The sequence below is a fragment of the Ursus arctos genome, chromosome X, assembly GCF_023065955.2.
Source record: "Ursus arctos isolate Adak ecotype North America chromosome X, UrsArc2.0, whole genome shotgun sequence".
NCBI lineage: Eukaryota > Metazoa > Chordata > Mammalia > Carnivora > Ursidae > Ursus > Ursus arctos.
The window spans coordinates 83,798,926-83,815,269 of NC_079873.1; the positions used below are offsets into that span (position 1 = coordinate 83,798,926).

The 16,344-nt window shown below is 51.0% G+C and overlaps 1 protein-coding gene across 1 annotated transcript in view; it reads left to right on the top strand.

Moving 5' to 3' along the window:
* The window catches only part of FRMPD3 (FERM and PDZ domain containing 3), a 59,035-nt gene that overhangs the window by 10,235 nt on the left and 32,456 nt on the right, over positions 1-16,344 (top strand). Inside the window, exons 4-7 of the mRNA XM_026478750.3 lie at positions 5,947-6,051; positions 9,786-9,893; positions 12,637-12,768; positions 14,463-14,582. Coding sequence (XP_026334535.2) covers positions 5,947-6,051; positions 9,786-9,893; positions 12,637-12,768; positions 14,463-14,582 — 465 coding nt within the window. The remainder of the gene's footprint in view (positions 1-5,946; positions 6,052-9,785; positions 9,894-12,636; positions 12,769-14,462; positions 14,583-16,344) is intronic.

A 16,344-nucleotide genomic window follows, 5' to 3' on the forward strand; every position in this document is an offset into this window, starting at 1 on the left:
TTAGTGGGGCGGCCTCAGGCAAGTCACTTCACACTTCAGAACTTCATTTTCTCCTAGTGAAATAAAATAGAATCTACCAGGATGAGTTGTTTTTAGAATTCAAAAGTATAATCTGTGTGAGACATACACACACACACACACACACACACACACACACACACACACATTTCCCTTAGGAACAACTGTTCAGTATTCATTTGTTCAGCGTTCGAGGTGACTTTCTGAAACGTAACTACCATGAGTCACAAAAATTGACCAAGACAGAGAATCTTCTCTCAAGTTACGATGCAGGCTTATCGACACCCCCCAGCATATGTTCAGTGTGATAGCCCCTGCGTCACAGAGCATAGTCCAGCGTCCACGGCACGCACTTGGCATCCTACGGCTGCATGGAGACTGCCACCTCTTACCAAACTCCCATCATGTTCAAGCTGGATTACCGCGTCTTCCAGAAGACAGTTTCCCAATAGGTCCAGCCCATGGCCCACGAGTCTTTATACCTCTAAGGCTCCTTCCGGCTTCTATATTCCGTGGCTGAGGAGGGTCCAGTACTACAGTGGCTCTTGGCCCTGGCTATACATTAGAACCACCTGAGAAGCTCTTAAAACTATTGATACTCAGGCTCTAGCCCTGAGCAATTGAATTAGAAGATTTGGGGATGGGCCCCAGGTGTTGGTCTTTCAAAAAGGCTTCCAAAATGATTCTTATGCAGCCAAGATGCATATCAAGAGCTACTGATCTAATATGTAGTCTCTCAGATGACATTGTTCTTTTAAAGGAGTGACTTTTATGATGGCAGACTATGGAGGGTATTTTAGTGGGGTGATCACAGGGGTCCATTCCCAGGGCACCTCCAACCCTACTGCCTCGATAGCCACTTTTTACGCCCATATGTATTTAAAGGTGTTCCTTAATCTTTGAGTGACCGACTGTCCCCCATGATTGACTCAATATGTATTAATTTTGGTACCCTTAGACCTTGGCACATGGTATGCCCTCAATAAATACTTTTAAAGTACTTTGTCATGACCTAGAAGGGCCCCGGTGAAGAAAGTAGACAGTCCCTTCAAATGAAACTCTAGTTTTCCAGTACTGAAGACGTACCTATACCTAAAGAACTAGGATCCCCTCGGCTTGGAGCCACCTGCCCAGAAAAAAAGGCCAAAATAATGGGAACTACTGCAGAAGCACTAGTTTTCCACAGAGCTTGGTATAGTCCTGGCAGATGTAGGTACTCAAACCATATTTGCCGAATTGGTGAACTAATTCATTATGAATCTTAACAATCAACTGCTATCTTTTATTCTGTGCCTATTCTATGCTTGGTGCTAGGGATAGATACAGTAATAGAAAATCCCATCTCTTACAACCTGGTGGGGGACATGAGTGCTGGCAGTGTGGATTAACAAGGGGTACTAGGGGGTGCCTGGGTGGCTCAGTCAGTGAAGCGTCTGACTCTTGGTTTTGGCTCAGGTCATGATCTCTGGATCGTGGGATCGAGCTTCATGTCAGCCTCGGAGCTGGGCGTGGAGCCTGCTTAAGATTCTCTCCCTCTGCCCCTCCCCCCACCTCTATCTCTCTGGAAAGAAAGGGGCAGGGAGAGTACTATAGGAAATCTGGGCAGGGGACTGGAGGAATTGGGGAAGAACTCAGAACCAAGGCAGAATTTGAGCTGAGCTTTAGAGATGGCATTTAGCTAAGCAGGGGGGACACAGAGGGCCCAGAAGGGCAGGGATGGTGAAGAGGCAGCATGAGGTGGGCACTGGAAGTGGGAAGCAGCCTGGTGTGCCCAGGGAACTGTGGGCAGAACCACCTGTTGGGGCCAGAGATGAGGAATGAGGGTCATGTGTGGCTCGCAGGGGGCCTTGGAAGCCAGAGAGAGGACATGTTCACCTCTAGGCCCCGAGTGCAGATAGGAAGGCCCTGGGTCCCTTATCAGCAGTCCGGTGAAACCGGGATGGCCCTCCGTCATCCCAGACTTCCGCAGTGGTTGCTCTGGGAGTTGCTTATAAGCAGGCTCAGGTGTCAAAGACAATGAACCAGCGGAAAGGAGGCTAGGAGGTTGTTGGCGTTTCAGGAACCTGAGCTTCGTCCTCTCACAATCCAAGCAGGGCCCTATTTTGCACTAAAATGTTGGGCCATATACCTGACTTTGAACCCAACCCTGGAATCTGTACTAATAGAGCCACCAAATTAAAAAAAAATCGGTCAGAGTATCACCAGCTGCTGAATTCAGTCCTGAGGGAGAGGCAGACTCTCTCCTCTATTGGGTATTTCACTGAGCTGCTGGCTTCATATTTGCCTCAGGGGGCTTACAGTGGCCCCAGAGCTGCTTCGTGCTTCTGGTTCCGTGTTTCCAGCCAAAATTCGTTTTCACCAGCAAGGGTGCCTGTTGCAAAATGAGGTTTCCAACTGCTTGAGGGGAAAAAATGGGGTCAGTGAAGAGCTCAGATGTCCCAGCTTGAAGGTACTCAATTAATCTCTGCTTAATGGGCTAGGACATTTTCAACAATATAAATTTCTATGCTTTATGCTCCTAGAGATTCTGACTTTTTTTAAATCTAGCATGGGCCTGGAAATCCGTGCTTCAGCAAGGGCTCCCCAGTGATTCTTACCATCAGGAAAGTTTTAGAAACAGTGGGGAGTGTGTGCTAACGAGTTAGTTGCGGGGGTCAGCAAACTTTTTTTCCGTAAAGGGCTGTCTAGGAAATATTGTAAGCTTTCTAGGTGATGCATGATAGTTGCAAAAGAAATGATAGGCCGTGCCTAAGTGAAGATCACGGCCGTGTTCTGATGAAGTTTTATTTACAAAAACACGTGGTGGGCAGGATTTGGCCCAGGCAGGCCGGCAGTCCGCAGACCCCGGAATTGTGTCCATTACTCCTCCCCAATACTGCATTCACGCTTTGATGAGGGCCTTTCCGATTCTCAGTATTTTCATTCAAAGGAGTGACCCTAGCATTAAGAACTTCAGGCCCTGTGGCTGAGCTTCAAAGATGCTTCAGAACAGGGCGACCTTTGAGAGCCCCGCCTATCCCACAGCAAGGCAGACGTCACTTGTACGGAGGCTTCAGGCTAGACGTGAGTCCATGACATGTAGCTGAGGCCAGCTGGCAGTGAGTGAGTCACCATCAGTGATCAAGGCTAAAGACTGAGAATAGGACAGAGTCTTAGAGACGGGCAGGACAAGGGTCAATGAGGAACGAGGCACGAACAAGCCGAAAATAGCTCTACCACAGACACCTGAAATGATTACAGTCCCTGAAAATATTGGCAATTCCTCTTCCTCCTTCATGATTTTGCTCTTATAAATATCTGAATCTTTTGTGTATAGTCGTATCTGTCGGATAGGATCCAATCTGGGACTTTTGGTAGGGATCCCAAGGAGGCTGTCCCCTCCTCATAGGTGAAGATATAGAAGGATACCAGTTGCTGTCCTTCAGATGGTCAGAGGTCCATTGAATAGGAATCGGTTGAATCGGAACCAGTGGGGGAAAGATCGGAATGGACACCCAGCCTAGTGGCCAATCCAAGACATGGGAAATCTGGTTTCTAATTTCAGCTCCACTACCAAATTATTTTGATACTTTGAGCAAACCATATCCTCTTCCCAGGCCTCCTTTTTCACATGTAAAAATGAAGGGCAGACTACGTGGCCCACTGAGGCCTTTAGAGATGCCTCGTTCCACGAGGTGCAGGAAGGCATCCGATGACAGGTGCTTACAGAAAAAGGAGGGGGTGACGGGTAGAAGTGAAGATTTCACCTGCCTCGTGTCTGTGGTGCCTCAGATGGACATTTGGACTACTGTGGAGACAGAGCCAAGCAGAGCTGCCTGGACGTAGCTCCAGATCATTCTGTCTTGCCCCTGCCTGTGCTCCTGCTGCAGCCTGCAGCCTCTGCGCAGGATTTAAGCACCAAGCTGCACAACACACAAAGGCATTTCTTGACTCCCACGAATAATCAATACTGTAATCACTTTCTGCAACGATCTCCAGCCCTGGATTTAGTTGTGCTGTATTGTCTGCTGCCAACAAACCGGAGTCTACCGTTCCTTTAGCTCAGTAGTTCCCCGCAACCTTAGCAGCATTTCGGAGTCACTGGAAACTTAAAAAAAAAAAAAAATACCAATACCTGGGCGCCAGCCCCAGGAATTTGAGGTCATTGATCTGGGGCGGGGCCTGGGCATCAGGGGTTTTGAAAGCTGTCCCACTGTTTCTGCCACGCAGCCAGGACCGAGACCCAGCACCTGAGGTTCAAGTGCACTTGGGTCGAACAGGTGGCTTTCTGCAATCTGCCCTCTGTGGGGAATGAGATTGCTAGCTCCGGAAGAGAACACAGCTGGGACCAGGGCCGGAGACCTGATGAGGATGTTTGTTTCTGGTGTGTCTGTATCTTAGGGCCCTCCCCTCCTGGGGCTGATCTGGTAAATGGATTTCAACTGCAGTGTTAATGGCACAAGATTGCCTAATGGTTCCCTTCCCAGCTGCCAGGGGCCTTCGGGGGCCTTAACTCTCAGGGATTCTTGATTGTGGGACTCGAAAGCTCCCTGACAAAGCTGGTAGGGGAGGTGGCTTGAAGAAGCCCCAAACCTGATGTACCCCCTAGTCCTGCTCATCTTAGTAAGTGGCAACTCTGTTCTTCCAGTTGACTCCTCTCTTTTTCTCACCTCCCACATCCAATCCGTCAACACATCAGCTCAGTTCTATCTTCAGAATAGATCCAGAATTCACTCCCTTTTCATCACCTCGATTATTACTACCCTAACCCAAGCCACCATCATATTTTAACTGTACTATTACAGGAGACTCCAAACTGGTCTCCCTACTTTGAACGTCAACCCTCCTACACTGTTTTCCACACCGCAGCCAGAGGCATCCTTTGAAAATTCAAGTCAGACCCTATCTGCTTAAAACCCTCCAGTGGAGTCAAGTCCAAAGTTCTTGCCATGGCTGACAAGGCCCTACGTGACCCAGCCCCCACCCGCCTCTTTGAGCGCCATCCCTCTGGCTCCCCCTCCGCCGCTCTGCTCTGGCCACACCGGGCTTCCTTGTCATTCCTCACACATCCCCATCCCCATCCCACCTCAGAGCCTTTACCATTCTTTCTGCCTGGGAGACTCTGTCTCCCTCACTTGCTTCCGGACTCTGCTTAAATGTCACCTCCTCTGAGAGGTCTCCCCTGACCATCCAGTCTAAACTAATGCCCTCATCACTCACCCCTCCTCGCTCATGCATTCTCTCGTGTAGCCCTTCACCCTGCTTGATTTGGCCTCTAGGTCCTTTGCTACCGAAAAGGTATTGATTTGTTTATTGTCTGTCAGATCCTGCTTGATGGATGCTTTTTGAGGCCGGGAGCTTTGTGTTGCTCACTGCTGAATTCCTCATCACCTAGAACAGTGCCTGCGGATAGGAGGTCCTCCCCAAATTTGCCACGCAAATGAATAAATGCCCCCAAAGACATGAGGGGGCCCCTCAGCAAGACTCCTGATTTTCCTTGAATCATTTTCTATAATCTCCTTCCTGGGGGCGGGGCATATCTATGAGATGAATGAGATCATTCCCGTAACTCCTTTGAGATGCTTGTATTCGGATGTAATAAAAGCCACCGTTTGGGAACATCTCACACTACGAAAACCAAATATATAATCATTCAGTGTATGTTATTACTAAAGAATTTTTGCAAACTCCCCTAGGCCTGGAGTGTTAATAATGGGATTCAGTGTACCCAAATTCAATTCATGCCCAGCTTTTTTCAGAACACACCAATCGTAGAAGGAAGCACTTAGCACATTGCTTTGCACCTAGTAGGGAATCAATACTTATTTATTGACTTATTGATCAGTAAGGCAAAGTGTACCCCGTGCTGAGACATCTGAACTCCAGCGTGGCAAAGGTCAGGTTTTTCCCAGGGATGGAGAACTCACCGGCCCTCTGTTCTTTTTCCAGTCCCCCAAATCTGCCTTCATCAGCGCTGCAAAGAAGGCCAGGCTGAGATCGAATCCTGCGAAGGTCCGATTTTCTGAGCAGGTGGCTGTTGGAGAAACAGACGCAGTAAGTGCAGCTTTAGCTCCCTGTCCTCGGCCCTTGGCTAGAATCGGCCTGGCCACAGAGGTCTCGCTCTGGAGCAAGCGCTCATCTGCTGCTCCTCGGAGTGGGCAGCATGCGAACGGGGTTGGAGGGGGAGGACCACGGGGCTCCAGGCTAGTAGCGAGTTAGGAGTATGGGGCATCGCTAGCGCCGTAGCTTACACTCAGAGCCAGCGCGCCACAAACATCTCTGGGCTACTTGACAGAAGCAGGAAGGAGAAGATAGCGGGTTCCTGAAGATCCGCTGGTGAAATCGAGATCTCTTCGCATTAAAGTGGTCCCGCAACGGTACATCTTGATGGGAGAAGACACCAGAGAGCAGCCTGGGGGAAATGGTACAGACTCTCATTGTCACAGAGCTCTGAGTAGGCACCTGCTGTGTCCCCAGCACCGCAAGGGATGCAAAATAAACACCTCTTCCCTGCCACTGGATACCACTCAGTGATGTCGGGGTGTCGGGGGGAAGTAGGTCAGATTGAGACCACACAGCATCCCGCACTGGGTGGTATGGTTTCAAGGAGCAGGTGATGCTTGACAGTCCATTGCCATGCAGCTGCCAGGCTGGGGATGGGGTGGGGGGTCGTGGCCAGCCCGCAGTCTTTCTCACTGCTCTGTGGGAGTTTGCACGAGCTGAGCTGTCGGCTCCAGATAAGCCATGAGAAGAGATGGGTGGAGAACAGAGAGGTGTGTGTTAAGCAGTCATGGATCATGGCCCGCGCCTGGAGTCTGGAGTCTGGAGAAGTCCATGATAGCCAGGTGGGGGTAGGGGCGGGGAGAGCCCGAACTAACAGGCATCTGTGCGCTTTTGCAGGCTTCTGCGGGCTGGGCTCCCGGGAGGCCCGTGGCATGTCTACGGAGGCACAGCTGCAGCCGAGATGAGCCAGCAGGCCCAGCCTAAGTGGGAAAATCAGTGGGGTGCCAGGCACTTGTGTAGTTCTTTGAAGCAGAGCCACTCAGAAGAAGGGTTAGAGGACACAGGTGTCTTCTGTCGCCTTTTCGCTGGCACTCATCCCCAGCCTCAGCCCAGGTCACTTCCATCCTGGCTTAGGGAAGCCTGAGAAGCCCAGGGGCCTCCAGGGTCCCCCTGGGGAAGCCGTCACATAGTTGGTAGTTGGGCTCCATCTCTGTCCTAGCAGAAGAGGTTCAAGAGAAGTCGTGGTGGGGTGTGGGGGGTTTGGTGAGCAGAGAGAAGAGGAAGCAGCGTGGAAACCCTGCAGATCATGATGAAGGACACCCTTAGGGCCGAGCCACTAAGGTGACATATGTGTCCTGAGCTCTCGAAAAGCCAGAGGAAATGCAAATTGAATCTGGAAATGACAGACTATCCCCTCTCAGCGATACAGAGTAATCAGTCAAGACCAGACCACCCAGGGAGAACCTCCCTTCTACCTCTCCCTTCCCTTTCTATTCCCCTCTCTGCTTCTCCCTTCCACTCCCCCTTCCCCACTCTCCCCTCTCTCCACCGTGACTCCCCTCTCCATACATCTCAGCTATCCACAGGCAAGATGAAGCCCTCACCCCAGACCAGCCTGAAAGCAAATGCCCCAGAGAGGCTAGGACCCACCCAGGGTTCCTGCTGTCGCTCCTGGACAGGCCACCACGTGCAGTGTGAGGCTCTTGACTGAGAGACAGACAGACAGACAGACCTCAATCTTCCCACTCTAGCTGAGCTCAGGAAGTGACCTGATGTCACAACCTCCACTTCCCATGTCACCAGTGTGGACCCTAGCAGCCTCACCATTGGTTGGGACCTAGGGGAGTCCAGGCCCAGGTGACTCCAAGGCTGTCCTATCATCCCTTTGCCTCGGTGTTCCGGGGCTTTATTAAGCAGCCAGAGCAAAAATAAATCCTGTGGGCGTTCCTTGCCAAGTCTATTTTTAAGCAAAATCAATTAAGTAATTATCTGAGTCCAACCCAGTGTGCTAAATAAAACCTGCCACTGCTGAGTGCCATCAGCCTGGGGATCCAGGGCCTCTGGCTTGGTACGAGCAAGGCATCTCGGGATCGGGGCGAGAACCAGGGAGTCACACTTTTCCAACTTTGTACCCACTCCTGGCTCCCCACCACCGCCAACCAAACCCCAACCCGGGAGGACTTGCTTGTTCATTTTTTCATGTCCATGGCAGTCCCTAGATGTGGACTGTCCCTCTTCTGGCCTCTCTAATGGTCTACACCCACCATCTCCTTCAAAATCAAAATCTAATTCGCCTCACCTAGGAAATCTTACCTGTCTTATACCTCTTGGTTTGGTTTTGGTTTTATAATTGCTCTCTAGTGGATTTGTGTAGTTGTACCTGGTCTCTACAACAAGACTATAAGACCAAACCCAGTCCTCTATTTTTGCCTGGCCCGCATGGAGCTTACTTAGCATAGTGTGGCGCATATATGAGAGGCTCAGTGAATGCCCACTGACTTAAGGATTTCTGGCCATCCTAGGCAGCTTTTCGATTCATATAGACCTGGTGATGGCCCAGGGAAATGACTGGACTCTCCTGATGATTCTAATCATTCAAGTAAGCACATATTAAGCATCTACTGCTCATATATTCTGCACCCATGTACTGAGCACCAGCCGTGTGCCAGGAACTCTGCTCAGTGTGGGAACTACAAAGATGGACTAGGGCTGTGGATGCGCTCCAAGTTCACCATTTGTGAAAGACAAACATTCTTCAAGAATATGCTGAGAACACTGAAAGAGGTGTGTGACGTTGCTCTGAGATCACAGAGGGACACCAGGTCCAAGTACCTGATGAGTTTGGACAAGACTTTATAGAAATTGTACTTAAGCTGGGTTTTGAAGGATGAGTAGGAGTGGGCCAAGGAGGGAAAGAGGAAGGCAGAGAGAACAGTCATTATTTAACACATATTTATTATTAAGAACTTAACATGCACCACTCTATAAATCAAGGAACACCTGGGCTAGGAAAACTTTCGCTAAGAACTTATCGGGTGTTCAGACATGGGCTTTCCCAGTGGTTCTCAGTCAGGGTCAGTACTGCCCACTCTCAGAGAGCTTCTGGAAATGTTGGAGGGTGTTGTGGGTCACCCCGACGATTTGGAATGCTATTGGCGTTGAGTGTCTCAGGGTCAGAGTGTCTCAGGGTCGGAGATGCTAAGTGTTCTGCAGGGAGTGACACAGTCCCTGAACGATCAGTTGTCAGAGGTATGGAGGCATGAAAGGACAGGGTGGGTGCCTGGACTGGCAAGACTGGACTCTCAAGTAGGTAGGGGCCAGGTCAGAAAGGACCTAGGAGACTATGGGGCCAGGGGGTTGGATGTGGACGTGATCTCGGTGTGTAAAAGGCCTGGTGGAAAGGGAAGTGTCAGGATATAAGAGCAGACGAGGGAGGTGGGCCCTCGGGAGGCCTTCCGTCTGCTCTTTAGTGTGTGGTGGTCTCTGTGGGCCACATACCACCCTATGTTGTGGAACGTTGAACTGCAGTGGAATGAGGGTGCTCCGTGATACCGAATGAAGGGTGAACTTTTGATATGGCCCAATGTTTCCTTAGAGAATTTGGTTCTGGTCTGCAGGTAGCATGATCACTGATCTCTTCTTTCTTCTGTCTCCTTGTCCTTCCATATCTTTGGCTCCCTGTCTCCTTCACTCGCTCCCTTCTCTTCCTTTCTATACCCTTCCTCTGGCTTCCCTCCACCTTCTAAATGAGCCCCTCTCCTTGACCTTTCCCTGCCTATTCACAGAAAATGCTGAAGAAAGAAGCTCTTCTCCTCATCCCCAACGTCCTGAAGGTTTTCTTAGAAAATGGGCAGATCAAATCATTCACTTTTGATGGCCGGACCACTGTTAAGGTACATACAGAGTCTCCTCTCTCGGGTCAGCCTTTGCCCTCTCTGGGGCACACACGGCTGCTGGTTCCTGGGTGTCTCTGAGTCTGTGGAGAGTTGCTGCTGGAGAGCAGGGTGGCCTTGGAGCTTCTGTCTCCTTGAACCCCAGGCTGCAAGAACACGCAGCCCTCGGATGGGGGGGGGGGGCGGGGAAATCTGAGTGCCAACTACATATGTCTGTGTGTCTGCGTGCACAAGCATGAGTGTACTGTGTGTACACACCTACTTGTGAACTACTTTGTGTCCGTGTTATATGGGTCCTTCAAGACTCTTAGGAGCCAAGGAGTGTGAAGGTCCTTAACAACATTTATAAAGCAACAGTGATTTATATTGCTACAATAACACCAATGCACATTTACTCACAGAAATCAACACACACAGTCTCTTGGGAGATTAGCTTAGCCGTGCTTTGCTTTTTAAGTAACCACCAGATCTTAAGCACTGAACCAAGATTTGAAACGTCCAGCAACAGTCCCTTTGGCTATTCCTTTCGTAGGAAGAGCAATTACTGCACTGTGATTTCTTAAGAGCTCAGCCAGCCGTCTAAATGCTGTAGTGATTCCCTTCGTCCTGAGGACGAGAGGCAATGAAACAATTAACCCCTCAGGTTCAACTCTGATCTGGGACAGAAATAACCGCTCCTGCTTCTTCTGGACCCTCTCTAGAAAGAGAATGCCATCCCCAGAATGAATTTCCATACAACCAATGGAATAGCATCTATCTGCCCAGAACACCCACCCTGGCTCATAGGCGTCCCGAGGTCCCCAGGCTGGGGCCAAGACAACCCTATAAAGAAAGAAACCCCTGCGCCAGGATCTGTCCCTAAGAGGCATTATCGGTGTTCAGAGTCAGCCTCGCCGGTGGTTCTCGGCCAGAGCTCCCACTCCCCTCCCAGATGGCATTGAGGAATTTGGGGTCATCCCATGGTTTGGGGTGCTACTGACAGTGCCTCAGGGTCAGAGATGCTGAGTGTCCCGCAGGGAGTGACACAGTCCCTGAATGACAAAGAATTGTCCTGCCCAAAGTACCAGTAGCACCAGGCCTACCCCATGTCGGTGGAACTGAGAGTCTCTTTGGAAGGCTTAGGCCTGGGTGGGTCCCCCAAGGGGCCTAGGACCAAAACATATTCCTTAGGGTGCCCTGGGATGGTCTCTTGCCTACCGGAGGTCTCAGCCGATGGGAGGGACATCGAAGCACAACTAGGGCACCCGGAGGTGTCCAAATGCCCCTCCTCCAGATGCGGCTGCCTCTCTGCGTCAGAATCCTCCGTGGCATTTATTCCTGTCCCCCACAGATCTGTCCCCACACCAGAACATTTGCTCCTCTCATTCCCCTCAGAGCCTTCTCCGAGCGTCCCCCGACCTCACAGTGACCCAGTGACACAATGACATTGTTGCCTCCAGGTAGCCCCAGCCTTCCAGAGCAGCAGTGTCCCCTGGCTTGTGAGCTCACCCTGACCTCAGGGAAGATGCGCTGGCCATTCATGGGAACTCGGACAGGCTGCCAAGCCACTTGTCCCAGAGAGGTACCTGGGTGAATCGACAGCCTGGCACGGGGGCTGTTCCACTTGTCACACCAGTTGGCAAATCACCAGCTTGGCCACCCACAATCCCAGTGCAGCCAAATGGCAAAGAAAACCTCATTTGTCCCCGCCAGAGCTCCGGCCACACTGGGGCCTCTGTGACTACTTAGACGCTACAAAGAGATACTCTCAAGTACCCACCAGTTTGCAGCCTCACATTTGAATGGCTTAACGTCTTTGAATGTTCACTGAGGGGCTTGTTTGGCAACTCTGGCTGTAAGGGAGCTGCGCGTTCCCAAGCCAGCCACTTTCTGGCCTCTGGGGGCTGAGCTGTGCTGACTGCATGAACACACACACACACACACACACACACACACACACACACACATTGCCGCCCAGTGTGTGCTGAAGTCACAGCAAATAGATGGCAGAAGTCTCAAAACTGACATCTGGGCAGCCCCCAAGGGTATGTTTGCAGACATCCTAATATTAAAAGTAGGGCAGCAGAGCAGACAGAGCCCCGAAGTAGTCAGATTTATGACGGTACACAAGACACGTGACATGGTTCCTCTGCGTGGACACATTTTTCAAGTTGCTAAATTAATCGTCTCTGAAAGCCAGCTACGATCAAAAATGAACATTTTGCCAGTAACTCAAGTCGTTCAATTTAGATTATGAATCCAGAAATAGCCTACTTTTTAATCATGTAATCGTGGCTCTTGCTTTTGTTAGTTCCTGAGGAAAGGGTTGATGGACAAACTAGAGTGAACGTTCTGACTTATGTCAGGTGGGGGAAGAAGCAGCGTAGTGCCTTCCTTATTCAATGGCCCGCTTGGTAAGCACTCCGAAAACATTTTGTTGACTGGAAGGAGAGAAGGAGGGAGGGAGGGCCATGACCACCTCTTGCCATGTGCCTGCCCAGGCCAAGTTCAGAAACCTCTCCCTCTACCACCCTGTACCTTTGGTGTTCCCCAGGGCCCAAGTAGTCATGGGTCACTCTCTTCATCCTGGAGAATGCCTGGGCCACCCTAAGGGCCTGTGTCTCCATCTGGCCACTCTCCCGGCCTCCACCTCCTCCCCAGGGCCACCTGTCTTGGAGTGCAGTCCCCCTCTCCCATGTTTGGTGCCGAGAGTGGCATAGAACTGGAATGTATCTGGCTCTCAAGGCTCTCTTCTCTTCCACAGGATGTGATGGTAACATTACAGGACCGTCTTTCCCTAAGGTACATTGAGCACTTTGCTCTGGTCCTTGAGTATGCCGGGCCGGAGCAGAACCACAAGTTCCTGCTTCTCCAGGACAAGCAGCCCCTGGCTTATGTAAGTAACCCACTGGACCTTGCTGGAGAGCTGCCTGTGGCCTCTACTAGAGAAGAGGATTCCGGGTACCCTCTTTCTGGAAAATTCATAATGATTTCCTCAGCCAGCCAGCCCCCCAGAAGTAACAGTTCTCAGTTAAGGTCTATACTACCCACATCCGGCGGGCTTTGGGCGATGTTCCTTGTGACCTGATAAGGGCATGAAGATTGTTAGCCTTGGTCTCTAGCAGGGAAGGTGTGGGGCAGTGAGTCACTGCATGGCTCCCAGAACGCTGAGATGGAGAGCGGTGTCAAGCCTCCTGTCTCCTGGAGGCCCTGCTTGCTAGACTTCTCTGCCTCCGCGAGGAAACTGGGCCTTTCGATGAAGGCTTTAATGTGAAAAGGTCAACAAATGGAGTCTACTGAGACCACCGAGGCCGGCACAAGTGTGGGCTGAGAATGGGCTGAGTGGGGGCTGGGCAGCATGTCACCCACATCACTTCCAAGGCAGAATAAGAGAAAGAGGCTGGGGAGAGCCAGAAGAGGCAGGCTGGTACTTCAGCAATGGGGAAGCACCAAGAAGAGCCAGGGAAGCCCACCAGGGCCAAGCAGGACTCCCAGAGAGGGAGGGAAGGAATTGGAGAGGGACGATTGGGAAGAAATGCCTAAATGGAAGTGCAACAAAAACCATAATCACACACACACACACACACACACACACACACACACACACACACATACAAAAGAAAGGATTTTAGAAAAGACCAATTCTTCAAGGTTAGCTCTCTGTCCAGAGCCTCACAGGTTCCCACCTGTGGAGGGAAGATGGTTAGCTTGGAAGGGAGGCCTATGCAGCCCCACCCCCCGCCCCTCAAGAGGCCTTCTGAATCCAATCTCTTTTTCCCAATGGGATTTTAAACTTTTTTATTGCAAAAAAAAAAAATCTCCAACATCTCCAAGAGGAGGAGGAGTTGTGTCATGAATCATCGTGACCTAAGGCAGCTTCAGCAGTTACTCCTACATGGCCAGCTTGTCTCACCTATCCCTGCAGTGGGATTTTAAAGCTTCGTTTGACTTTTAATCAGCCACTTACTCTGCTGGAACTGGGCTTCTCTGCAAGGTTAAAGGCATTAGCCCCGCAGCAAGAAAAGAGTCGGAGATGTTACCAGGAGCGCTCTCTTCTCATCTCGTATCTTGGGCCTTAGACCCCATTGTTGATAAAGTACATGTCCTGGTTCAGTGATTCAAAAAATCCTAGTCACCTTGGGGCGCCTGGGTGGCTCAGTCAGTTAAGCGTCTGCCTTCGGCTCAGGTCACGGTTCCAGAGTTCTTGTATCAAGCCCTGCATCAGGCTCCCTGCTCAGCAGGGAGTCTGCTTCTCCCTCTGCCTCTCACACTGCTAGTGCTCTCTCTCTCTCTCTCTCTCTCTCTCCCCCCCCCGTCTCTCTCTTTCTCTCCTCAAATAAATAGATAAAATCTTTTTTAAAAAAATTAAAAACAAAAACAAAATTCTAGTCACGTTGGACCAGAAGGGCAGGCAAGCCCTTTTCTCGAAGGAGAATTGGGGTGGGCCGGGTGGGAGGCAGTGGTAAGCAGCCACGTCGCTCAGCCCCAAGCCCTGCCTTGAAGAGGCACCAAGCTGGCTGTCACCGCTACGGCCATGGGCCACGGATTCCCAGATCTCTTTTCCTCACCCCTCTCATCCCCGGGATTCAGGTGGTACAACGGACACACTACCAAGGAATGAAATGCCTCTTCCGAATTAGCTTCTTTCCCAAAGACCCCGTGGAACTGCTGCGTCGGGACCCTGCTGCTTTCGAGTACCTGTACATCCAGGTAGAGTCTGATTGGGGATACCCAGACAGACAGACCCATGGACAAACAAGCAGTCAGGCTGTTCTGCCATCACTATGAAGTCGCTATGTAAGTTACTCCAACCTCCAGGTAGCTCTGAAGGCCCTCTCCTTTTCTGTTACTGTTGTGGGCCACGGCCACGTTGTTTAGCCTGGTGACCAGAGCCGGCTGTGGCTCAAGTCCCACCTAGGTGTCTGGACAGATCTCATCAGTTTGGGGCAGCAAACAACCCGTGTCACTCTGTCACCATCACAGGATCCCAAGGTTTACCAAGCCCATTTGGGTAATGGGGGGTCCCCACCCCCAATGCCTCACTCCCGGATGGAGATGATTCCCAGTTGAGTTCATCCAGAAACATTTGCTGAGCGCTCACGCCGAAGCAGGCCCTGGGCTAGGTGCTGGCCACCAAGGTAAACAAAAGAATTGTCCCAGCGCACTAGATCTCATAGACAGACATGTGCACAAGTAAATATAAAACAGCGTGACTGTCCTATGATGATGGCAGAGTACGATGTCAGCAGGAGCAGCCAGGAAGCCGTTTGCCAGCTCTTCTTGGGAGGAGGACAGGGGAGGCTTCACAGAGGAAGTGATGCATGCGTGCTCTTAGCCGTGAAGGATGAGCGAAAGCTTGCTGTCTGTGGAGAGGGAATGGAAGGGGCACATTCTAGGCAAAGGGGAGGGCATCTGCAAAGGCTTGGTGGCATGAAACAACCCGGGATGTTGGGAGAACTGTGGACAGATTCTCACGCCTGGAGTGCGGAATGAGAGGTGAGGAGCAATGAAACATGAGATGGGACAGCACGGAAGCAGGTGGTGAAGGGCCTGCCAGTTCTTGATATGCGTAGGCTCCAAAATGATTCAGGCCTGTGGGTTAACAAGCCCTCTGAGGGATTCTGATGCCCAGTGGCATTTGGGAACCGCTGCTTTAGGGCAGTGGGTCTTGGCCCTCGCTGCACTTAGAATTCTCGGAGAAGGTTTGGGAACAAAAATGTTCTGCTCTACCCTCGACCAAATCAATCAAAACCTATGGGAACGGGCTCCAAACGTGGATGCTTTCTAAATTCCTCGGGTGATTCTCGGGGGTAGCCAGGGGTAAAGAAGTGTGGGAAGGAGAGCAGCCTGGGCAGGTGAGCAACTTGGAAAGATCGCATAGGTGCCGAGGAAGTACACCAGCGGGGCAGCTACTGGGGAGACAGGCTGGAGGCCAGACCAGGGCAGTTTTGGATGGTGCGGGGGAAGGGATTCACGAGATAATGAAAAGGTAGAACCAATGGGCTTTGACTCGGTGCGTGTCTGGAAGAGGTGGTATCATTCTCCAAGTTAAGGAATACAGGGAGTTTCCGGAATGGGTCTGGGGAAAAGATGAGGTCTTTTTGGGATGTGTTGGGTCCTAGGTGCCCATAGAACGTACAGAGTGCTTGACAAGAGGAGAAAAATAATCTCCAGACTCCTCTCTGATGATGTCTCTGACACCTGCAGATGTGCTGGAAGACATCACGGTTGCCCCTACTCACGATCCAAAATGTGAGGAACATTTCTCAGACAGCCCTGGGCTCCTCTACCAGCACTCTGGGGGCACGGAGTTAGGGTTCCTCTATGAATTTTTTAAGTTAAGTTCTCATTTTGTTGGCCCTAAATTTCTTCATGCAAGCATCCAGGGATCATCTTGGTTTAATTGTTTTGGAATTTGGTGTCAAGACCATGTCCACCCTGTCCCTCCCCTTCTTGATGGTATGGACTTCAC